This window comes from Phodopus roborovskii, unplaced genomic scaffold, assembly GCF_943737965.1.
Source record: "Phodopus roborovskii unplaced genomic scaffold, PHOROB, whole genome shotgun sequence".
NCBI classification, from domain to species: domain Eukaryota; kingdom Metazoa; phylum Chordata; class Mammalia; order Rodentia; family Cricetidae; genus Phodopus; species Phodopus roborovskii.
This window is the reverse complement of record NW_026126646.1, coordinates 7,310,351-7,334,120: the sequence shown is the minus strand read 5'-3', so window position 1 is coordinate 7,334,120 and position 23,770 is coordinate 7,310,351. Positions and strand designations below refer to the sequence as shown.

Below are 23,770 nucleotides of genomic sequence, written 5' to 3'. Positions count from 1 at the left end.
CACCGCTTCCGCTTCCGGTGCGCTGCTTGCCAGGGCAGGCACTTCTCTAGGCAGCTGGGTGGAGGGCTCTACTATCCGCTCCCGGGCGCCCCCCGGGGATCTAGCTCCTCTGTCCCGCCGTTGCGCGAAGTGTCGCTGGCGCGTGCGCACTGGAGAGTAACCGGGTGTGTGTGTGGGGGGGGGGGAGGTGATGTGGATTCTTTCTGTCTCAGAGAAATGAGCTAGTTGCTCTTTTCCTCCGGGACGCTCCCTGGACAGGATGCTGTCTAGCCGGCACCCCAGCAACAACAATAAGTGGCTGCAGGATTCCCATCCCCCATATCTCGGGCCAGTCCGGGACGCCGGGTCCAGATAAAAGATGACCCATGAGTTCACTAGCATCTGCCACAGGCAACCTTCTGGCCCAAGGTCCACTCTGGAGGTCATCATCCTGCCCTCGCTGCCCCTCTAGCCATAAAGAACCAAGTGAACAGTGCATCAAATGGGCAGCCTCCTAGCCCCGAGGACAGCCGTCCTCATAAAAATAGTCCCTGTGTTTCTGTACCAAGCTTTCCATCCAGTTCATGAATACCGCCATTATGCTCAAGGACATTTCTCTAAGAGGGGTTTTCCTCTCCCACAGCCTCCTTCCTGGCTCTGGGGAGGGTAGATGCCACAGCTTGGTCACTTGGCCAGGCTATCTGGCTGGGGCTGAGACAGGAGGCTGCCGGTGGGGATGTTCTAGGTACTTACTAGTTTGAGCCCTGACAGCTGGAGGAGCTGGGCAGAGAGGCTGATAGACGTTCAGGCTTCCCAGTCCCTCAAGCTCACATTCCTGCCTCACTTTGCATTCCTGGGATGCTCAAGTGTGTTTTCATTTTGGTGACATATGTCACACACACATCCCATGTCCTTGACCCAGCACCTTCCCCTTTCACTTGCTCGTGAACTCAGGAAACCAAGCTGGATGTGGCAAGTGTTGGGACCCCACCTTGCATGGCAAGGTAGGACTGGGATCTGGACAAAAGGACTAGGATGGTCTCATATCCTCTTTGGTTCCTTGAGAAGCAGCCGAAGATTTGACCAACTGGTGCTTGAGATGTCCAGGGATGCAAGTCAGGGCTGCAAAACAGAGGCAGTCATTGGCAGTGCCTGGCCAACCATATACTGTTCAACTTAAAAGTTCTCATCCTTCACCATGACCCTGACTGCCTCTGAGCACCATGAGCCCAGCAGTGGCCATTGATTCACAGAGCAGGTGATGGATGAGCCCTCCCACCTTACTTGTGATCTGGGTGCTGCCGCAGGACTGACCCCTGAACCCTAGGGAGTGTCTTATCCGTCAGCCCACCATGGCAAGTTAACTCTAGGAGACCAGTGGCTTTTTTCAACTGCCAAACTCAGAAAACACATCAGCACAGAGTCCTTTGCCTCCTCCTTCCCCAAGACTCTGTGGTCCCTAATCAAGGTAAATTAAGTCATGTTTCTTATTTGTCTTTGTTGTTATTGTTGTTCCAGAGTTGAGGACTGAACCCAGGACCCTGCACTTGCTAGGCAAATGCTCTACCACTGAGCTAAACCCCCAACCCAAATTAAGCCACATTTAAAGGATGGAAAGTTAGAAAAAAAGAGGCCATTCTGCATAGAAAAATAATCATGGGCTCTCTGGAACATACCTTGCTGACTACTTTTGTGTCTATTTGAAGCTAAAGTCATCTGAAAGGAGAGAACCTCAACTGAGAAAATGCCTCCATAAGATTGGGCTGTAGGCAAACCTGTAGGGCATTTTCTTACCTTATGATTGATGTGGGAGGGCCTAGGACATTGTGGTTGAGGTCACCCCTGGGCTGGTAATCCTGGGTTCTTTAAGAAAGCAGGCTGATGCTGGGCATGGTGATGTTTGCCTTTAATCCCAGCACTGGGGAGACAGAGGCAGGTAGATCTGAATTCCAGGCCAGCCTAGTCTACAGAGTGAGGTCCAGGACAGCCATGGTTACACAGAGAAACCCTGTCTCAACAAACAAAGCAACCAGGCCGAGCAAGCCGGAAGGAGCAAATCATTGAGCTGCACTCTCCCATGGCTTGTACATTAGTTTCTGCCTCCAGGTTCCTGTCCTGCATGAGTTCCTAACCTGACTTCCTGCAGTAATGAACAGTGATGTGGAGATGTATGCCAAATAAATCCTTTTTTGGTGGTTTGAATAGGAATGGCCCCATAGGCTCATATATTTGAATGATTGGTCATTAAGGAGTGGCACTATTAGGTGTGTCCTTGTTGGGATAGATGTAGCTTTACCGAAGGAATCACTGGGGGTGAACTTTGGGTTTTCAAATATTCAAGCCAGACCCAGTGTCTCTCTCTCTCTCTCTCTCTCTCTCTCTCTCTCTCTCTCTCTCTCTCCTACTGCCTGCCAATCCAGATGTAGAATCTTGGCCTCTACTCCAGCACCATGTTTGCCTGCATACCGCCATTACCATAGTCATGGTATCTCATCACAGCACTAGAAATCCTAACTAAGACAACTTTCCTCACCAAATTACCCTTTTTTCATGGTGCTTCATTACAAAATAGTAACCCTAAGACAATACGAATGCAAACAACAACCAGAGCTTGGGCCATAACCATTCTCCGACCCGCTTGTCCTTGTGTAAAATGAAGCACTAACATACCTACCAGGGTAGCATGAATACCTAAACCATCACAATAGTGAAGTTGCAGAGAGAACCCAGCTCAGGGCCCCCCAATCCCTGAGCACATCTAGCTTATATCTGAAGGGATGGGGACAGATGTAGCCAGCAGGTTCTGCCAGAACCAGAGACCTCACCTCACCTGACACACCTTCAACTTTCTGGTCAACAGGACTCAGGCCGCTCTGCTCTGCTCTCTCTCTAGAAAGCCTTAACAGTTGAGAAGGGGTGGCTAGAAAGACAAGCAGCAGGGGGTAACTGGCACCTTCTTGAACTACAGAGCCAAACCCCTAAAGATGGGAGCCATCTTTCTGCAATGGGTTTACCTCCAGGATATACCTCTTGCTGGCCAATTTTGTTTGTTTGTTTTGTTTTTGGTGGGGGGGAGGTTAAATTTTAAGAAAGAACAGCTGACCACAACTCAGCATTTAGAATATTCTCCTCAGCGTTGTAACAGCTTCTGCAAGACCAAGAAAGTCTGGAATTCAAAACAAAAAACAAAACAAAAACAAAAAAAGGGGCACGGTGGTGACTATCTTTAATCTCAGCACCTGGGAGGAAGAGGCAGGTGAATCTCTGTGAGTTCAAGGCCAGCCTGGTCTACAGCTCCAAAGCTACAGAGAAACTCTTTCTTCAAAAATAACAAAAAGAGCTATTGGGACAAGCCTAAACTAAGGCCGAGCTTTCATAATTAATCATAAGTGTCCATGTCATGATTTGGGAGCTGGCGATCCAAGAAAGCCTGCTACACTCTGCCATGCCTGACTCATAAATTTAAAAATAAATAAGAAAAACAAAAAACCTCCTACAAGGCCTTGGTAACATCCCACCAGTAGAGCCAGTGTGGCCAGAACTTGAGGGAGGGCCCCAAAGATCTGGGGGTAACCCAGGAAAAACATCCTCACATATCTCCCTGACTCCCAGAGGAAGTACCTAACCAGACTAGCAGATGTATCTCCAAATCAGTGTATGAAGCACCTTGATATCTGTTCTGTGGTGACCCAAGATCCTGCCTGGCTAGTGCAGTCAATGCATGGTCTCTCTGAAGAAACACCAAGAAGATCTGTCACCAGTCTAGAGCCAGGAAGCTCAAATAAGTCAGCCCCTGGGCCAGAGAGGATGCCCTAGACTCCCCCTACTACTGCCTCCCCAACTTCAGCTCCTCCCCTGTCACCCTGCCTACTCCCAGTGACCTGTTATAAACAGAAAACTTTCCAGCCAGCCTCAGGTCACCTCCTGTTCTATGACTTTCTAGAGCTGTCACTGTATCAGCTGCCCACCACACTCTCAGAGACAGAATGGAGGCACCTGAACAAGAAGAGCCCACCTTCAAGGTACTAAGGGTGCTTGACACAGGCTCTGCTCTCTGTGCTCGTTCCGTTCCTGGGGTTGAATGGGGAACCCTTCATGATAATCAGGGAAGGTCATTTTCTTAGATAGGCTAGACTGAGGAGGGAACTAGCATGTCTCTCCAGACATTGTGTGGGGTAGCCCCCAGCATGGGTTGGTTGGCACCACTATGTGTCCAGGTGCAACACACCATGAAGTGAATTGTTCGTATGGAGCACAGCATAAATACATGGAACCAGGCAACAAAGAGGCCACCAAGGTCACATCTTTCACATACAAACACAAAGCTCACACAGAACAGGGGTCCGGCACCTTTTCTGTTCTATGGCACTTGTTGACTGAGAGCTTGGTGGACACTAGGCATGTCTCCCAGTGCATACGAGCACACATAGGTATATACATAGATGTGTATGACTTCATATACATGCCAAGTGCTGGCATTTCAGTCCCTGCCATATAAAGGGCCTCTGGAATGTGTATTCAGGTTTGTCCCATGGCTCTCAAGATATGTACTTCTTCTGTGCCAATGCCACCACCCACAGTTCTATCCCCCTTGTCTGTTCCCGCCAGAACCTAAGTAAGACAGCATCCTGGAGGATGCTTCTCCCAGGTGCCCTGAGGATGCTCTACTGGCAGCTTGTGCTTCTATTAAAGCAGTATTGGAGCTACCCAGACACCATGACAGTGTCCATGCACTGAGTGCGAACTCTTCCCATCTGTCACTTTATGTGACATGAACCCACATTGGTGAGGGTCTGGGTGTTGTCAGCCTTGGGTATGGGCTCCCCAACATTTATTTCAGCCTAGAATGTCTTCCTAGGTTTGGTCTTGGATGATACCTCATGATTTCATTTCTCCTAATCCGTGTACCTACTCAGATCTCTGAGTCACTAAAGGAACAACCAGACACTACTAGGAGCTCAGGGTTATGAGGTGAAAGGGAACTTCATAAGTCAGTCTGAGCTAGGTTGCAGGGCACCTCAAGAGGAAGGACCAAGTAGAATTTCAGGTAAGGAGTGGATATGAACCCACCAAGAGGGCATGCAGCCCTGGAAATGGCCAGGCTAAGGACCTGACCTCAACTCTGAAGTTATGAATGTACACACAGGCCCAACTCCTAAAATTCAAAGCTTTTCTCGGGGGCAGAGAAAGGAGATGGATTGCTGTCTTCATTGGACACACAGGAACACTGAAGTCACATACTGCTAGATCACCCTTGTTCCGTGTCATGGAGAACACTACAAAAAAAATCTACCCAGGAATACTGGCCCTGCCTCCAGGCCAAACATCATGCACCAAAATCTGGAAGAAGTTGATGCATATGCTCTCTACAAGTTCAACTTCAGTGAAGGCTGGGACACTCCCTTTGCTGAAATCCCCAGCAGTAAGGTCTGCTTCCAGCTCCGCCATGGGATTCATTTGCGGCATTTGAACCATGTGGACATCCATACAAAGTGGCCTGCAGACTGTTGAGTTCTGGGACTCAAGAACGGGGCGGGGGGGCAGTGGTGTGATGCTGCTCTTCAGAAGGCTTTTCTAGCAGGGAGAGAGAGTGGGCTGTACCTGATTCAACCCTGTGTCCTCTCAGCATAGAAGTACTGGTGGCAACTGCTCCTACTGTGCCTACTCCTCGGGTGTGCCAGCTGCTTGGCAATGATGATGTTTCCACTGCATGGGCATCTTGGCCCTACTCCCCACTGCCTGGGAGGATAGTCACCAAAGTCCTGGTGACTTGTCCCGTCATTATGACAGTTAGGATTGTCAAGATGAGTAAGCAGGGCAGGATTGGTGGGATGCTTCCCTCTATCCCACCATCTGAGTGGTTTTATCCCAGGATCCATCTGGTAAAAAGACAGGAGTTAGCTGCCCAAGGCTGGCTACAAACAACTCCCTGCACAATAGACAGGCCTTGGCCTCTCAGGCCATACATGATGGGGTAGAAGGTGACAAGTATCTAAGCATGGCCTTGGGTTTCTGGCACCTCCAGCAGTTCCACAACCAGACCTATAATAACTGCTGTACCTTTAAGGGTGTCTGTGCTACACAGTGCCCAGGCATCACCAATGGCAAGTGCTAATCCCCAGAAGGCACCTGGACATGAACATAAAGTGGGTTGGGCAGGATTCCTCAACATCTCTTCCTTGGCTTCCCCAGGGATTAGCATAGTCCTCAGGGCTAAAAGGCAAGAACATCTCCCTCTTTTTTGTTCTTGGAAGCTGGAATCAAGGTCATCACTCATAGGTATAACCACACACCTTTCTAGGACACAATGGCTTCAGCTTCTGACCAGGGACTCAGAATACCATTGAAATTCAAGGGATAAGCAGGGTAACTGGGCTTCCTGTTCAATCCAGGTATTGAGGCAGGCAGGGCCTCGAGATGCAGTGAGCAGAATTGAAACTCCTTTTCACATTGCCTCAAAAGTCCCTATGGCCTCTGCACTGATGGTGCTAAGGGCATGGATATGGGACTGCTATGTAACACTCCAAACACCATGCAGGTGAATGGGAGGCAAGGAGAATCCCTGAACCATGTGTAGGCAGGACCCTCAGCTTGTCTTTCCTGTCTCTTCAGGCATAGCTGGCTGGTGTCCCGCCTCCAGTACCTTATGGTGGAGATATACTCCAGCTAGAGCCCAGTTCTGCAGCCACAAACGATACCCAGCCTGGAATTGCTGGGGGGGTCACTCCTAATGGACCCTTTCAACTATTCCTCAGTTTACTACTGCAGGATGACTGGTGGTCCTGTCTTCCCCAGGCTGTCTTTGTACAAATTCTTTTCAGGGACCTCCAGGTATCCTTCAGCCAAGTCTACTGTGAGTCTCACAGAGTATGTGGGAGTGGATTAGTCAATGCCCCTTGTGCTTCTTACATCCCATTGCAGTATTGGGTAGGGAGAGTGTGGCCATGCAAGCCTTTTCTATGCAGGACTGGATCCTGGCTGTGCTCAGAGTAAGACCCATGGAGCTCAAGCTGAAGCAACAGCCAGAGGTGAGTGTACCCCTAGGAACACATCCTGCCTCTCTCCTGCCAACCCCCTTTGTACCTGTGTTCCTACCCTAGAAGCAATGTGGCCAAGGTGAACATTCCCTATCAGGAGCTTAACTACCATATGGTAGATTGGGCAACAGGATACGCTGAGTGGCTGGAGAGATAACAGGGCTGGCTAGGGTTGGGAATAGAGCCTATGGCTAAACACCCTCACCCTTTATGGGATGGCTGGGTAGAGGCAGCTCCCCACCCCCAGTCCTGTTTATAGATTGGGTACAGGAGGCCCTGCTGGACTTACTGCCTGTCTACCCACAGGTTCCACAGCTGTTGTGCCACAGGCAGCCTCTGGAGACTGTGGTTTGGCTCATCTGTCCTTTCTGTGCTGGAGCTGCTACTGGATATCACTACCCTTGTCCTGCCTTCTACTGAGTTTTCACTGGTTCTGCTGGGGGAGGTATCCTGGCTGGGAGTCAATACTGCTTCAGGGCAGTCCCACACTATATCAGAGGCCAGCCAGAGACCTCCACCCCAAGCTTCAGTGGGTGATGCCACAAGTCCAGCAGGAAATAACCCCACGCAGATGCTCCCAGGATCTTCTGAGGATGTTTCAGTGTAAGAATTAGGCTAAACTCCAGGCCCTTGAGATTTTGTGTTTTGAGAGAGGGTTTCTCTGTAGCCCTGGCTATCCTGTTACTTCCTCTGTGTAAACCAAGCTGGCCTTAAACTTGGAGATCCACCTGCCACTACCTCCCAAGTGCTAGGATTAAAGGTATGCACCACCACTGCCTGGCTGCTTGATTTTTTTTGAGACAGGGTTTCTCTGTGTAGTCCTGGAGCTTGCTATGTAGACAGACCAGACTGGCCTCAAACTCAGAGATTCTCCTGTCTCTGCCTCTGAAGCACTGGAATTAAAGGCATGGACCACCATCCCTGGCACTCCCTTGAGATCTTGACAACTCAAGTGACCCCAACAGAGCTATCTGATCCTTCAGCCTAATGCTGGAAACCGTAGTAGCGGTGGGTTCCCTAGTTGCCCAGAATGTGCCAGACTAGCCATTTGAGGGCCCAGAAAGTGGTACTATCTGACCCATGTAGAAACCAACTATATCTAACACACCAGATGATGGCCTCTTGGGTTGAGGAGGATCCTAAGACATGTCTGGGAAGTATCCCTTCTCTAGACTCGTGAACTCTGGGTATGAGCATGTGTCCATTCATGTTCATGTGTGGTATTTCTACACAGTGGAGTCTGTTTGGTTATCACATTTGTCTGTGCATGTTTCTGACACATGCCTATATACATACATACATACATATATACATGCATGCACACACACACACACACACACACACATATATGCATATCAGACAGAGCCTGCACTGACTTTAAGGCAGCCTCTGGGTAAGCAGGAATGAAAGTAAATCCAAGCCAAGGCATCTACTGACCTCGAGCTGCTCTACAATACAATCAGTCATTCCATCTGCTGTCTGGCACATATATGTGTCTCCCCAGTCACCTACATCAGAGTGAGCTTCAAACCTCAGAATGTACCTCAATGCCACTTTGAAACAGAGCACAACAAGCACACTGAAGGTGAGGGGCACTGGGTGCAGACCAGGGACACCAGCCCCAGCTATTCTCACTGAGTTCATCCTTATTCCTATCAAGGGATATATATATATAGTCTAATTCAGAGAAGGCAGAGAGAAGAGGCCAGGGAACGGGGGCTAAGGGTGCCAGGTGTCAGGTTTTCTCATAGCATCGGGCCCCTGGTGGCTACTGGGTTATATCTTCTTGGGAAGGGACGATGTTGGGACTCCGCCTCAGTCTTCTCCCAGATAAATCTCCAGCTGAGACAACAGAGCCAAGCAAGGCTGCAATGAGCAGGCAGTGGGCGCAAGCGGCAGAGGTTTATTAAGTGAGAGTGATCAGAGCAGGAAGGAGTGGGATCCTGCCAGCCCAAAGGTGGCAGGGTAGGTGGTGGGCAGAGCTCAAGCAGGAGGAAGGAAGCCAATTCTGCTCTTTAGGGCCGCAGCCATCAAGCAAGGGAGTCAGAGGCCCTGATCCAGTGCCTACCTTACTGCCCATGGATGCTCCCAGGGCAGTATTTGCATAGTGACCAGCTTAGTGCCCTTGACCTAACCAAGGGCTCCATAGTATGCAGAGGGGCCAAGCCTCTATCCTGGAACTCCCCCAGAAAAAGGGAAATTGAAGGCATTGGTGGGCCCCTCCCAAATAAGGGACCACTGGACCTATCAGAGGCCCAGCCCAAGGAGTGAAGCTTGGGGGCAGGGCAGGGAGAGATCTCTGTGGGCCTCCCCAGCAGCAGGAAGAGCTAGGATCAGGATGGTCCTTGAGAGTCCACAGAAAAAGACGCAGACAAAGTCAGAATGAGGTCGTTGTAGAAAATCCTCTCAGTCAGTAACAAAGAACATTGGGCACAGGGTGGAAAGTGCCAGTTGCTTTAGGCATGGGCTCTGGACCAGGTAAGCCAGACAGTGCCTCTGGAGAAGGCAGGGATGGATTTATTTAGGCCCTCAGGCACAAGGACCCAAGTGGCCAGCCACGTGGCCTTGGGACGCCTGCGTCCAGCCTGGGTGGAAGGCCTGGGCCAAAGTTCCACCTCCCAGCACCGTCAAAGCCCAACCTGGATGCTGGGGTCACTGAGTGAGGTACTCAGGTTGATTCCCTGGGTGGACTGCCATATCCTGCCAGGGAAGGTGCTGGTGGCCAGCCACCAGCCCCAGGCTGGAGGAAGGGCTGGGGGGGGGGGTATGTGGGAAGGACCTAACTAGCAGGTCAGTGTTCTGGGGCAGTAAACATAGGGGCACAAGGTGAAATAGGCCCTGAGGGCATAGGGGTACAAGGTGACATGGACCTCAAGAGTGGTTGTGCCATGGACAGCCCAGACCCCTGAAGAGAGGACCACCTGAAGACAGAGGTTCCCCAGGTAGGATGACAGGTGATGCAGCACCCCAACCCCCAAGTGCGGGGCTTCAGAAGATTCAGTGCTTGGGTCCCGGTCCTCTGGCTGAGCATTAAAGTAGCCAGAGGGAGGGAAGGGCAGGAGAGTGGGGACTCCAGAAATGCCAAAATACCGGGCTGTCGGGACGGGCCCACAGTTGTCACAGGCAGGGCTGTGGCCAGATGAGGGGCTAGGGTCTTCAGGAACATGCAGGATTTCTGGGCCGGGTAGGCTGGGGTCAGGGTAGGGGTCCCTCAGCTGCCCGGCCTGCCAGGCCCTAGCTTTCCTCCAGGTGGAGGCCAATGAACTCCTGGATACACCGGCGGTACTGCAGCTCTGTAGGACTGCTGCCTGGCAGGGGGCCTGGCTGGCCGGGGGGCGCCTCTGCTTCTCTCATCTCCTCCGCCATGCGGGCCAGGCGAAGCCTGAGGGTGGGGAACAGTCTGAGGTGATTCTGTCCCCCACATAGTCTCTGCCCCTTTTACAGTGACTATATCCCCAGGACTCACAATGTGACAATGTCAGCGTTCGCTGCTTGAACCGCGATGGTCAGCGGATCCTGCTGCTCCTGGTCCAAGGCATGTTGGTCAGCCCCCCGCTTCAGGAATAGACAGACCTGGCTGGGGGGTGGAGGGGCTTATTGAGATAGCTCCAAGGTGAGGGGATGGTAGCACAAGAGAGACCCATAGAACTCACCCAGTGTGGCCCAAGAGTGTAGCGTGGTGCAAGGGTGCCCGGCCGAGGCTGTCTCTTTGGTTCACATCAGCTCCATTTTGCAGAAGGAACTCACAGACAATCAAGGAACCCTAGGGATCCGGGGAAATCGGACTGAACCAGGAAAGGACACTGGCAGGGCCTACCTGCCCTGACCTCCTGCCATGAGCACCCCCAAACCAGGAGCAAACCTGTCTCTGTCTACAATGGCAGAGTGCACGTGTATGGTATGCAGCCTTGTGTGCACAAGTCAGGTGCCCAGCCTGTGCTCACCCCTAGCACAGCCTGCACCAGTGGCGTCTTGCCCTCGTCTGCTGCATCAGCCCAGTTGACTTCGGCTCCATGGGCCAGTGCTGCAGCCAGTGCAGGGAGATCACGAGTACGTGCGGCTTGGTGTGCCAGTAGTCCGGGATGCAGCTCACGCACATCAGCCAGGCTCCAGGCCTCAGCTTCTCCGTCTACCTCACTGCTGGACTCCTCAGACTCGGCAGCCTCTACAGGCGGGAGAAGGACAGCGAATTATAACCCCCAAGGGTGTTGGGATGATGGGCTACATGGAGGCGGAGAGGCACACACCTACCTTCCTCAGTGACACTGTCCACCACAGAGCCTGTGCTGAAGGCCAGAACATCCGAGCTGCCGTCAGAGCTGCCTCCTAGACCACTGTCACTGCTTAGACCTGTAGGACCACAGCAAAGGGAATCGTTAGTCCTGGGGTGTCCCAGAACACTGGAGGAAAGCTGGAGCCTGACCCACCACCCTTTAGTGGATTCTCCCCTTTAGGAGCAAGACTAGCCCTTATTAGGGGGACACCATGGAGTGCTGCTGCCCAGGCTGAAAGGAAAGAGAGAAAACCAAACAACAGCTCAGAGGGACAGGGGGAGCCCTCCCTTCCCAGTACAACCCAGAGCACCTCCTCCCAGCCCTCTAGGCTTCATGGTCTTCACCCAGAAGTCACAGCCGGGGCAACAAGGGAAGGAGCTACAGAGCCTGGGTTAGAGCTGGTACTGCAGCGCCCTCTGCTGTCACCATTTGGTTTCATCCATACACAGACACCCACAATTGCTCCCTACATAAACACCTGTGACAATCCACTTCACACGTTACATTTTTTCCTTTTTACTGAATCTTACAAATTAACCCAGGATGGCCTTGAGTTCACTATGTAGCTCAGGATGGCCTTGACCCTGAATGCATTACAATCCTCCTGCCTCTGCCTGTGAGTGCTAGGGTTATAGGTGTAAACCACCATGCCTGGCATCAATGTACTACTCTCTACAGTTGTGTGCTCAGCCCCAAGTTGGTGGTTGAGATAACTCTAGCCCATTGGTTCCCAACATTCCTAACACCGTGACCCTTTAATACAGCTACTCATATCGTGGTGATCCCCAACCATAAAATTATTTCGTTGCTATTTCCTAACTGTAATTTTGCTATTGATAAGGATTGTAACGCAAGTATCTGATATGCAGGGTATCTGATATGCAACCCCAAAAAGGGGTCCAGGCCCACAGGTCGAGAACTGCTGCTCCAGCCCCTTTGGCTGTTTTCCTGTCTTAATCCTTCTGTGGCATCACCACCCTGTCCCAGTCTCTTCTTCGAGTTCTTGAGCAAGTGTCATACACCTTGTCCACTCTCCAGAAGAGCCTCAACTGTTGCTCTTATGTTACTTTGGCTGAGGATGGGGTATGGCTCCTGGGGGACACTGAGGACACTGGAAGGGAATCTGTCCCAGCACCCAGCACTCACTGCGTGGACCAGCCCCGGCAGCCCCTGCATCAAAGTAGGAGAAGAGGGAATCCAGCTCATCAGGGCAGAAGAGGGAGTCCCGGCGGAACTTGCGCTCCACGGTGCCAGCTGCAGGGGATAAGACACATGTTCAGGTGCTAAAACTGAGACTTGGGATGGGGAAATGCCTCAGGTCATTTAGAGACAGACAGAGCTCCAAGGTGCCCCACTCCAGCCTACCCAACCCAGCCCCACCATAATGCTGAGGGTTTGGTGGCTGCTCCCGGGGCTGCACTGAGTCTGTCCCCAAACCTCCCCAGGTACATGAGCTCAGGTGCAGCTGCTGGCAGCCCTCCCACCTGAGGACAAAGCAGCGATGGAGGGCAGGACAGGCTCAAGCCGGACCTTGCGGCGGGAAGTAGGGGCGTGGGGGGAGCTGTGAGGGCGCTGGCACTTCTGCGCCCTCCATCGTCTCGGGGCTTCCCGGGCTGTTACAGAGGTCAGCTTCCGCAGAAACTTCTTTTCAACATATTTGTCCTTGATCCATGCCTCTTTGTCCTGCCTGGACCAGAGGTGAGCATGAGACTGCATCCATAGGCTGAGGCTCCCATGGCCAGGCTGGCTGTTCCCACCTCACCTGGAACTACTGGCTGTAGGCTTTTTAATGCCTGGTCCCTCACACTGGGCCTCATAGATCTGGTTCATGGTGCTGTTTCCAAGCTCACACATCAGCTGTGGGGTGCAGTGTATGTGGATGTCAGTCCAAGTTCAAAGACCTAAATCCCACCCCTGCCTACTTGGGGCTCTAGTGGGCTTCATCTTCAGGAGCCATTTTACATACCTTTAGCAGCTCTGGCTCCCAGGAATCCAGTGTCAGGGACCGTACCTTAGAGCAGTGAACACCCAAGCTCCTGGGCAGAAAGGGGACAGAGATGGGCAAAGGTATGACTGTGTCCAGAACCTCAGCTGGCCCTGTCTAGCCAGAGTCAAGAAGGACTACCTGTGGATACCGGAGCACTCAATACAGAGCAGCACACCCAGATTGATGCTGGCCCAGCGAGGATCTGGCTGGCCACAGTCTCCACACTGGCTGTTGCCAGCCACACTCTGCACACGCTGCAGCACGCTCTCGCCCTTGACTCCGCGTTCCCGAGAGTCCGTGGTGGAATCGATGCTACTTGTTGACGGTGATGCCGTGCGGTCCAGCCTCTGGTGAATGGTGTGAGGAGCCACTCGGGCCCATCAGGAGCTTGTCTCCACTCCCCAGAAGCTCCCCAGTTAGAAGGGTCAGCATAGACCAGGGGCCCCTCAAACACAAATCTGCATACGTGCACACATGCAAACACTGCACATACACACATGCACACACTAGCTGCACAAGCATGAGGTAGCCCACAGGAGCTGTTCTGGGGGTACATAGATACACACATGTGGAAGGAGAGAAGCGCCACACCTCACTATAGCAGCTGTCTGGACTTTCCCGGTAGGCAGAGGCAATGCTAGCCTGCACAGCTTGAACCCAAGCCTGTCTTAGCTTCTCAGAGTCAGCCTGCAGCATACAGCTCCTGTAGGGAGGGGTTGGTCAGCCCAGGTAAGCAGGGCTTTCTTTCCCCAACCCTTCCTGGGGTTAGGCCTCCTCACTTGGTCGGTGACACAACTTCAAAGCAGAACCTCCGTTCAATGTCCTCACATGGCTTCACAGAACACAGACGTAGATCATCTACCACCACAGTCAGGGCGTCCTGTTGGCAGTACAAGATCACCACTCCCATACCCACTTCCTCCTGTACCTCAGACTCAAGCAATGAGTTCCTAACTCCCTGCTCCCTTGGCCTTCGACATTTTGGTGCCTGTCTGTGTCCTCAGCCCTGTGCCATCATCCACTAAGCAGCCCAACCCATGGTCTAAATGGGGAGGAGTCTGGCCCCTATCCCCCAGCACACCTTGAGTTTCTTCTGGTAGACAAGCTGGCTGTTCTGAATGGAGAACCATCGCCTGGGTGAGGAAAAGATGTGAGACAAGGGGTCAGGCAGAGCTGGCTCCATATCCACTCCGCCCTCAGCCCTGCCTGAGGAAGGAGGGCCCTTACCGATTCCATGTCTTGAAGGCATTGCTGGCTCTCTTAAAGAGGTAGCCCTCCATTACCACGCCGCTTGGTGCATCCACATCAAACTCCACTTTTGGCTCATCATAGGAAAAGTCCTAAGGATAGAGCTGGCCCTCGGGGAGTGCCCATCCTTGAAGGATCCATCCCCTCCCAGGCTCACCCCAAACAAAACTAAAATGAGGCACATGCTCTGGGGTCCTCTGCCCACCACAACAATTTCCTGACCGAGCAAGGCCCTTTGTCTAAAGTCCCTATGGGAAGGTCCCTTGTGTTCACAGCTGGTCCTCAGTGCTCCAGCCCCCACTACTAGGCTTGCAGGAACAAGCAGGCTATGATCAGGAAGGAAGCTGCGTTCCCGGCCTGCCCCACACCCCCCCCCCCCCATCCTGAGCGTTTCATGAACTTCGCCAGCTGGGCCTTCTCCAGGGGCCTGACAGAGCCCCATTCAGAAGCTAGAGGGCCTTGGGTGTCCTGTGTGTCCTGTTGTCTGACAGGCCAGGCCAGTAGAGGGAAGAAGGCCTTACCACCTGCTCTCAGCCTGAGCAGGGGCAGGAAGATACAGCTGCCACCACTCCTGTAGGCGGACTGGCCAGATTCATGCTGCTGGTACTACCAGCAGGAGCACTGAGGTAGGGAGGTGTCCTCGGTGCTGAAACGCCCCAGAAAGAGAGCATCTGAATAACCCGTGTGCATACCCCAGGGCGCAGCTTTCTTACCTGCAGCAGAGTCTGAGGCCCAAGCAGGACGGAGGGGAAAAGAGAAAGAAAGAACCAGTGAACGATGACTAGGTTCTTTTATCCCACCTGCAGCCAATCTCTGCCCTTGGGGGCGGGGCAGGGTTGATGGGGACCACTGTCCATCAGAAGGAGCCCATGACTAGGCACAGAGGCACCCGCCACCTCTGAGGCAGTGGGGTCATTACCCCTTCAGAGCTTGTGTATCGGATATTTACATTATAATTTATAACAGTAGCAAAATTACGGTTATGAAGTAGCAACAAGGTAATTTTATAGTTGAGGGCCAACCATAAACATGAGGAATTGTATTAGAGGGTCACAGTGTTAACGAAGGTCAAGGGCCACTGCCCTAAGGAGTGAGGTTCCAGGTCCCAGCTCCAGCTTTTCCATGTATCAGGCTTGCTGGATCAGAGTCAGCCTGCTGCAGCATGTAGCTCTTGTAGGGAGGGACTGGTCAGCCTGGGTAAGCAGGGCTTTCCCCAACTTAAAGGTGGGGGCCCTCCCTCTGCCGCAGATTCAGACAGCAATTGTTGCAAGGCCTAATGGGTAGTGAGTGGACGGTCTTGGGAAGAAGAAGGGCTACTGTGGGGGCCCGCCCACATCAGACTTGTGCAGTGGTGATGACATTCTCCCATATTCGGGGAGATGGGGCTGCAGGGCCTCACCCGTTGCTGGATGGCAGCATGCTTGCGTTCCATCTCACGCTTTTCCACTGCGGAGTCAATCACAAGCTGGTCCAGCTGTGGGAAGGGCATCACGAAACAAGACTTTAACCAGGAGCCCTTACTGAAGGTTCAGTCACTGAGCTACTCCTGTAGGCTCACCTCAGCTGCCAGTTTCTTCATGTAGGGGTCCAGCTGGTGTAGGAGGCTATATCCCTGCTGGAAGAAGCTGTACTGGGCATGCATGAAGGACAGCATCTGCAGGTGAAGTTAGAGCCCAAGTGAGGCCAAGCTCCCATTGTTCAAACCATGCCCATAGGGACCTCCCAACACAAGCGCTCACAGAATCTAAGATCTCAAACTTCTTCTTGGCCTGGAGGACGTTGATCTGCCAGAGGAAGAGAAAAACAGATGAGATGTCAGAGACCAGAAGCCCATGGCCTACACTTTTCCAGAATCCACCTGGACTGCTTATAGTTTTAAAACCCTTAGGTAGTTTTTAGATCTCTGTGTGGTATTAGCTCCATCCTCCCATGAATCCCTTCTTTCCCCTTGTCTGAATATGAGGTTGCAGCTGGATGGAACCAAGAATTCTCATCCTTGCCCATATCCCTAGAGGCTTCCTGTATAAGATCAAGGCTTCCACCCCCTACTGCTTACTCTACCTCCAGGCATTTGCAGGGGGTCATCCCTACCCATTGGAGAAGACACATCTCTGTTGCCCCACAGCTAACCTGGAGCACATAGTCCAGTGCCAAGTGGCGGAAGCACTTCCGGGTGAGAGTGAGGGCACCTGTGGCCTCCTCTACTTCATGGGGCCGGTGCCTTGGGGCTTGGGCATTCCTCACCAAGGACAATTCCATGTCCTCCCGCACTTTGTCAAACTGCTTCTTTGTCTCTTTGAACTTCCGCACATCCCTGAGTGCCAGCCAATGTAGGTGCCAGGAGTCAGAGGTCAGAAAAGGAGCGAGGACACAGTAGGTTTCGGTTAGCCTGCGATCTCGCACTTTCCTACTTGCCATACACCCCTGACTAGTTTCTGAGAAGGGTCATTTCCTTACCTCCCTCTCTTAGGCTCTACCTAGCTTTTTTTTCTCCTCGTCTCTGTTCTAGAACTTTTCAACCCTCCACCAGCTTGCTCTACATCTGTCCAAACTAGACCCCCCCAGCCTTATCCCTAACTCCAGACCCACGTGGCAGCCTGCGTCTCCTCTAGGGTATGAGAATAAACTACAACTCCTGCTCCCTCCACCCCGCCTTTGGTGTCCCATCTCCTAGCCTTTGCCCCTGTTGGTTGAACCTCCTGTCAGAGGGCAAAGACCTCTCACAGTCTGAAGTCTTGGCAAAGGACCTGACGCCCCTCTTACCCTGAAGACAGACCACTGAATTCAGCTTTTACCATGGTATTGGCTATAGGGCTGGGGGCTTGGCTGGTGACTCTGGTCACTCACTCTTTGACAAAGTTGTGGAGCTGCTGCCGTACCGATCTCTGGGCCTGGTCAAACAGGATCTGGGACAGAGGCAGGACAGAGGTTATTTGGGTCACTACTGACAGGACAAAGTCCAATCCCCTACCAGGTGACAATTGGGATCCCTGCCCATCTCTTCCTGGGCCCCAGCTCTTCTCTATTTAAAAAAAAAAAAAAAAAAAAAAAAAAAACTAGCTACACAGCCTGCTATGTACCAGGGAAGCCTCTTGGGGGCCAGGAATAACAGCTGTAGCCACCTGCTCATCTTCCCACCTGGCTCTTAGCCAGTCTAGAGGTCAACATGATGGCAGGCAGGCCTCTAAACTCCACCCTTAAGCATCTGCATGGGCTGATTACCAGCAACAAGAAGGACTTAGGGCAGCCTCCATAGAGCCTGGCCTGGAAAAGGTGGTAGCTAATTGCTGGGAACTGGTTTCACATCCCCCGCCATACATTCTCCTGACCCACAGTGACACATAGAGGAGGGCTGAGCCAAGCCAGGGGTAGAAGGACAGACTGGCAGCTTCCAGGACGAGCCACCCCAAGCTGGTTTATTTCTGAGCTTTCCCTAGTCTGGCCAAGTAGGGGTCCCTTGTTTAGTCTGGGACTCTTGATTCCCAGGACACGGTCTACTGCCATCACACTGAGACTTGGACTGCTCTATGTGTTTATTCATATCAGTGCCGGAGCCCTATGAGGCTACCAAGCCCTGCCCCGACGGCAGTGTGGATGTCACCCAGAAATAAATTGGCCTGGGTTGGAAAGCTCTGCCCAGCTTCAGGTAGAGATGAAACTTCCAAGATTTCCTCACCTCAAGACCCCGCTGCCCTCAGGTCTGAGCTATGTGCTGCTTCCTCTGCCCTGGGATTTAGTCTGGCCACAGGTGGGGACATGGCAGCTCCCTCTGGAAACATCCCTCACATTGCACTGACTCACAGAATTGGAGTGGCTACCATTTCTACAGATTAAAGGAACAGAACATGGCCTTTCTCACTCATGGCCACCAGTTTAGCTACCTAAAAACCAGTCAGCATTACTCTGGGCTAGGCAGGGCCTTCAGGAGACACGCTGTGGACTCAGGTGGAAGTAGAGACTCCCCCCCCCCACCCCGCGCCCCATGGGACTCACCGTGTGATAGTTGACCATCTCCTGCAGGCTGTCTCCAAACCTCTGCAGGCATTCCTGAAGAAAAAGCATAGGGAAGACCACACTGGGATGAGCAGTGGGGCCGAGGCCATACAGGCCATGTAGGTAGCGTCTCCCTCCTCCCCGCCCACCGTGTTAGGGTTAGGTGTGCTGAAGCAGAGAGCAGACACCCTCCCCCCCACCCCCACACTGGCCCCCCTCACCGAGATGACTGTGTCACCCTGGCACTGCTGAGACAGGTCTCGGACGCCGCTCACAAAGAGTCTGTTGGTGGTGACGTAGGCTTTGCCAGCTTCAATCATGCCACTGCACAGTTTGACCAGCTGCAAGTGGACACAGTTGGCAAAACGAGGGCTTGAAGGTTTCTCTGGGCTCGTAGCGCAGATCCGCAGATCCGCCACAAGGCCGGGCCATGGAAGATACGCTTCCGGCCAGAGGCAGCCAGAGGAATTCAACTCAGGCCTGTTGTTATCACCCACACACACCCCCCTTGCCCCCCCATCAGTTCGGGGACTGAGGAGAACTATCAAATCTGCCCGGTGTTCAGGGGAGTGCTGGGAAGAGAGGTTGGTGTCATCTGAGCCTGAGCTCTGGCCGGAAGGGCTGGCAGGCAGAGACACTGCAAGCAGAGTGTGAGTGTGGACCCACAGGGTCACAGGGCCAGACAGCGCACAGCCCCTGCCTTCTCTGGCTCTGAAGCCTGCCCCCTCTCCCCTTCCCTAACCTTACCCTTGGCCCCCTACCCCACTCACACTAGACACAACAAGCACAGCAGTTGTTTCCCACCTAATGGGCATCTCTGACATAGGCAGATATACTTGGAGTCATCCCCTAGTTCCAGACTGGGTTTGGAGTGGGTCAAGTAATGCTGGGCCCTTTATGTACCACCAAGGCCTCTTACCTTGTCCAGTTTAGCCTCAATCTCAACCACATCTGTTTCTACCTCATCAATGGTTGCCCTGCAACAAGAATTGGGGGGGGGTTAGATCATCATCTCTTGTTGCCTTTTCCCAGAGGTTTTGCTGCCAGAAGGGGGCTCCAGGAAATTAAGACTGAGAGAGGCAAGCACCCTCCCTGATGGATGTAATTAGGACCCAGGTCTAGCACTCTGGAGCTACCCAGAGCCCACGGGACAGGTTAAAGCCACCTAGCCTCATGCTGAAGTCTCATGCTGTGATGTTGGTACCCATGACAGTGCTCGCTGGGGCTCAGAGTTGAACTTGTACCCCATTTGGACAGCTCCCCCCCCAACTCCAGTCAACTTTGGCCTACAACTAAGGACACTTAAGGAGGCTGATTATGAACCAACAGCTATGGGACAATGCTTCAAACCAGTGAGGGAAAAGCTCCTCCATCTCCCTCAACCTCAATATTCCATCTAGCTCAGTACAGCCAGAAGGAGAGATGCGTCAGGTCTCTTTGGAGCCCAATCCCACCAATCCAGCCTGATAACAAACATGCCCTGGGGAGGGAGGAGTTAATGATGACATCACCAAGAGAAGCCAGGGAGAATCCCGGAAGCCAAAGGCAGATGGACCAGGCACGTGACACCCCCCCCCCCCAACTCCAACTTGGGAACAGGAAACAAGGAAATAAGGGCAGGCTCCCAGCAGTCCCCCACCTCACACAATCAGCTCAACTGGTCAGCTACACCCATCTGGCCTGTGTGGGAAGAGGCACCATAGGAACATAATAGGCCAAGGGCTTAGACAGAACTCTAAAAATGAGTCTTATACTGGCAGGGGTGAGTTATCAGAGGGGAAGCCATCCAGTTCTAGCAGCCCCTTATCCCTTTATGCCCTATTCTCCAGAAAGGCAAGAAGTTTCTGTTCTAGGGTTTCTCCCGAGTAAAGGGCTTGAGAAACACATGGGGCATAGTTTAGTGTCCTCAATTAAGAACTGGGGCTGAAATGCCAGGCTGTCCTAGCCAGGACTTTAAAGGTCCTGGCCATCAGACTCATCCTTTCCTGAGGGCTAAAGGCACCCTGAATCCTAAAGCAAGGAAGAGGCAGGAGAAGTAGAACTGCAGCATCTGACTGAACCATTGGCAGCCATGCCTGCAAAGGATACCCCACAGCCTGCCCTGCTTGGAAAAAAAAAAAAAAAAGCACTTTAGCTACAAGCCTAACACAGGCTACTATAGGAGACTCTGGCCCAGAACTCTGTCCAGTATAAGAGCCAGAAGTTCCAAGAACACAGATGTAACTATCTGCCTAGGAGAGCACGATTCAGGGCTTCCCCAAGCAGGCCTGACAGCCCAGACAGCTGCATGGAGAGCTGCAGCTGGCCAGGGAGCCAGGAACTGGGAGGGGCTGCACCAGGAGCTGACATATATACTCACAGGGATGTAGGAACATTGTGGGCACTTAGTAGAGGCTCAAGGAGCCAGCACTCTGTCCTAGGAATCTCAGCACTCCCTCTGCCAAGGACCTGAGGCATCCCCCTCCCGTGTTAAGCCTGTCTTGCCTGCCAGTGGCTTCCTCAGCAGCTTGGAGGTTGGGGAGGAGCCCCCCTCACCAAAGCCATGACTCAGCGCTTGAAGCCCCACCCAGGGCAGGGCTTGCAGCCAAGGCTGGGCGGCTTCTCTTCCGGGGCTCCCCTGCACCCCCACCCACAGCTACTGGGACTGAGACATTCCTTAGGCTGTCACAAGCCCTTATCCTAGGCCAGGAGCCCCAAAGCAAAACTCCCACAATCTTCAGGTTAGGGTCTAGGCCCCACCTCACATCCACATCCTTCTGCCAGGCCCACCCTGCGCCACCTAAAGGTTCTTGGCCAGAAAGATCAAGTTATAACCTCAGTAACACCTTAGAGTGGACAAGATACTCTTCAAACCCATCAAATCACAGCCCACCCAAAACCACCCTGAGCCAGGTTTCCATGACCCCAGAACTGAAGTCCAGAGAGCCACCCCCGCCCCAACACTCCCTCCCCCCACCATAGAAGCAGTGTTAAGCCTAGGCAGCTGCCACATCTACTGCAGCCCACAAGTCCAACTGGCTGGCTATAGCAAAGAAGGCCCAGAAGTGAATGGATTTCTGCTTAGGCCCAAATCCCTCCACAAGGCAGGGTGGAGCCAGAGCTCCTCGGAAAAGGTCTAGAGCAAAGATAAGAGTGCTTCAGCTGGGGCCGAGTCCCAGCACAGAGGCCTTGTCCGTGCTTCTTATCGAGCCAGGATGCAGAATTACGGGGTATCTGAGTCTCTCAGAGCACTCAATCATTCAGCAATAGAAAATAGGAAAGCACAGATGATTGCCTTAAGTCCGCCGACTACAATCAGTGACCACTCTTGGCTAACACTAATGCTCCAAGGCTTCTAAGGTGTTTCTTGCTGACTCTCTTGCAAGGTGGTTATGAAAAGAGCTGGACTGGGGTAAGCCCCCAGAGACCCAGCATGCATGCACATTATGTGGTCAAGCACAAACGTGCAAAGGCATGATATAGGCTTATACATGAACATGCATGCATGCATGCATGCATGCATGCATGTAGTAGTATTGAGCACACAGACATGTGTTCCAGGGACATGGTGCACACATGTGCATGGACATGTGCACCCATGTTAAAACACACACCTACATACATTATTATGTGTCTAATAGCATGGCAAACAAGGCTCATGAATCCACAGAGAAGTGGTACGTGCACATACATGTGCCCACCCTCACTAGGCTATGTGCACGCATCAAGCACACCAACCCAGCATCACAGCTCGCTTACACCTACATGTTCTTGGTCTGTCACCTCCCCCTCCGAGGGGCAGAATGGCAGAATACGTTTCCCTGTGTATATGCATATACAAAGGTAGGGGATCCATTACTGCTTGCTAAATGTCACCCAATGAAACAGATGTATACCTGTGTGGCCATGTGGTTCACATAGATGTGTATGACTGTTAAGTCCAGGAACAATAAAAGCAACAAACTCACAGGTGAGCAAGGCCCATACCCTCCCACCTAACTCTGACTTCCTTATCCCCACAGCCCCAACCCTCCAGGCTCCTGGGTCACTCATACCACCCACTCTCACCAAGGTGTCCATCTCAGGTTCTGATGGCTCCAGTTGGCTGTACCCATACACAGCTCTGGACACATGGGCCAACATAGAAACCAGGGACAGGTGAAGCAGAGTGCCAGACAATACCAGCCAGAACTGAACTACAGGGCCCAGGGGGAACTCAGTACTTGTGGCATCGAAAGCACAAACACAAAGGCGTGTGGACAGTTCTATAGAGGTGGCACTGAACGCAAATGCCCAGTGGTACACGACTGCCCAACACAGCCGAGCACTCACCCCCGCGCGCGAGGTGATCAGCACAGGGGCGTCTTTTGTTCCGGTCCCCCGAGGCCAAAGGCGGAGCAGCGCGCCTTGGGGACCTCGACTCCGGCTCCGGCCGGTTTATCCAGGCCAGGTCTTGTGCTCCATCCAGGTGGACTCGGAGAGGTCGCGAAACTGGGCATCCCTTCCCCGCCCCCGGCACAAAGGCGGCTCCCCATCCCTGCCCGCGCCCTACCCCAGGCCCGCAGCACACCTGAAGCGCGGCGAGTCTTTGATGCATTCCTCGAACTCTACCGTCATGGCTGCGGCGAGCGGTGCTCACTGGACCGAGGACCACGACGCGTCGAGCGGCATCCCCGGCTGGTAGAAGGTCCGTCGCGCCCGCGCAGCGCTCCGCGCCCGCCCGCTTCGGAATGAGGCCGGCGCGCCGCTGCCCCGCCCCGCCTGTCACCGCTGGGGAGCGTCGCCAAAGTCTGCCGCCGCTTGCACCACCCGCTGTCACCTCCGGGGAGCGTCGCTAAATGCGGCGCTGCACTCGGTTGCCTGTCACTGCCCTCTGTCCTCGGCCACCGGGGTCAGGGAGCTGGTCCGGCCGCGGCAGCTGGGATTTGGAGTGGCTGATCCGGCTGAGGGAAAGGGAAGGGCGCGGTTCTCTCACTTCAGACATCTGCCATGGTTAAATTCGGAGTTTACAAAAAGAAAACATTGGGAAGCACTCGACCAGATCGGGTAGACAGACACATTCCGGGAGGACGGGACGGCGGCGGGGAGATCGGGAGTGAAGGGGTGGAGAGATTAGGGAGGACACTCGTGTGGAAACAACCCGTCACCGCGCCCTTGTGAGACAAGGGACAGTGAGCCCAGTCAGGCCCTGAAGACGGCACTTCGCACCCGCTCCCTAAGCTCGGTCCCGCCTCCGTTTCTCGGTCCCAGAGGCCGGGCGGGGTGAGCCGAGT

General features: G+C 53.2%; 1 protein-coding gene across 1 annotated transcript; it reads right to left on the bottom strand.

Annotated features, from left to right (window-relative positions):
* Window positions 1-8,904: 8,904 nt before the first annotated feature.
* On the bottom strand, window positions 8,905-23,408 carry Acap3 (ArfGAP with coiled-coil, ankyrin repeat and PH domains 3). Its single transcript, XM_051174006.1, has 24 exons — window positions 23,068-23,408; window positions 19,438-19,495; window positions 18,740-18,859; window positions 18,519-18,572; window positions 17,373-17,431; window positions 16,656-16,839; window positions 16,265-16,309; window positions 16,084-16,179; window positions 15,925-15,999; window positions 15,239-15,250; window positions 14,505-14,617; window positions 14,359-14,410; window positions 14,057-14,157; window positions 13,869-13,980; window positions 13,416-13,624; window positions 13,257-13,326; window positions 13,053-13,147; window positions 12,775-12,977; window positions 12,437-12,544; window positions 11,268-11,366; window positions 10,961-11,181; window positions 10,670-10,779; window positions 10,483-10,593; window positions 8,905-10,398 (listed from the first exon to the last, which is right to left on the bottom strand). Exons 1-24 carry the CDS (start codon window positions 23,112-23,114, stop codon window positions 10,251-10,253), a joined length of 2,502 nt encoding a protein of 833 aa, XP_051029963.1. The 5' UTR covers window positions 23,115-23,408; the 3' UTR covers window positions 8,905-10,250.
* Window positions 23,409-23,770: the final 362 nt, after the last annotated feature.

Coding starts and splice junctions, on each gene's coding strand:
- Acap3 (XM_051174006.1), bottom strand. CDS start 23,114: ATGACGGTAGAGTTCGAGGAATGCATCAAAGACTCGCCGCGCTTCAG. Junction 16,840..17,372: donor CTCCACAACTTTGTCAAAGA/GTGAGTGACCAG, acceptor GCTGGCACTCAG/GGATGTGCGGAAGTTCAAAG. Junction 10,780..10,960: donor TGGTGCAGGCTGTGCTAGGG/GTGAGCACAGGC, acceptor CCGGATCCCTAG/GGTTCCTTGATTGTCTGTGA.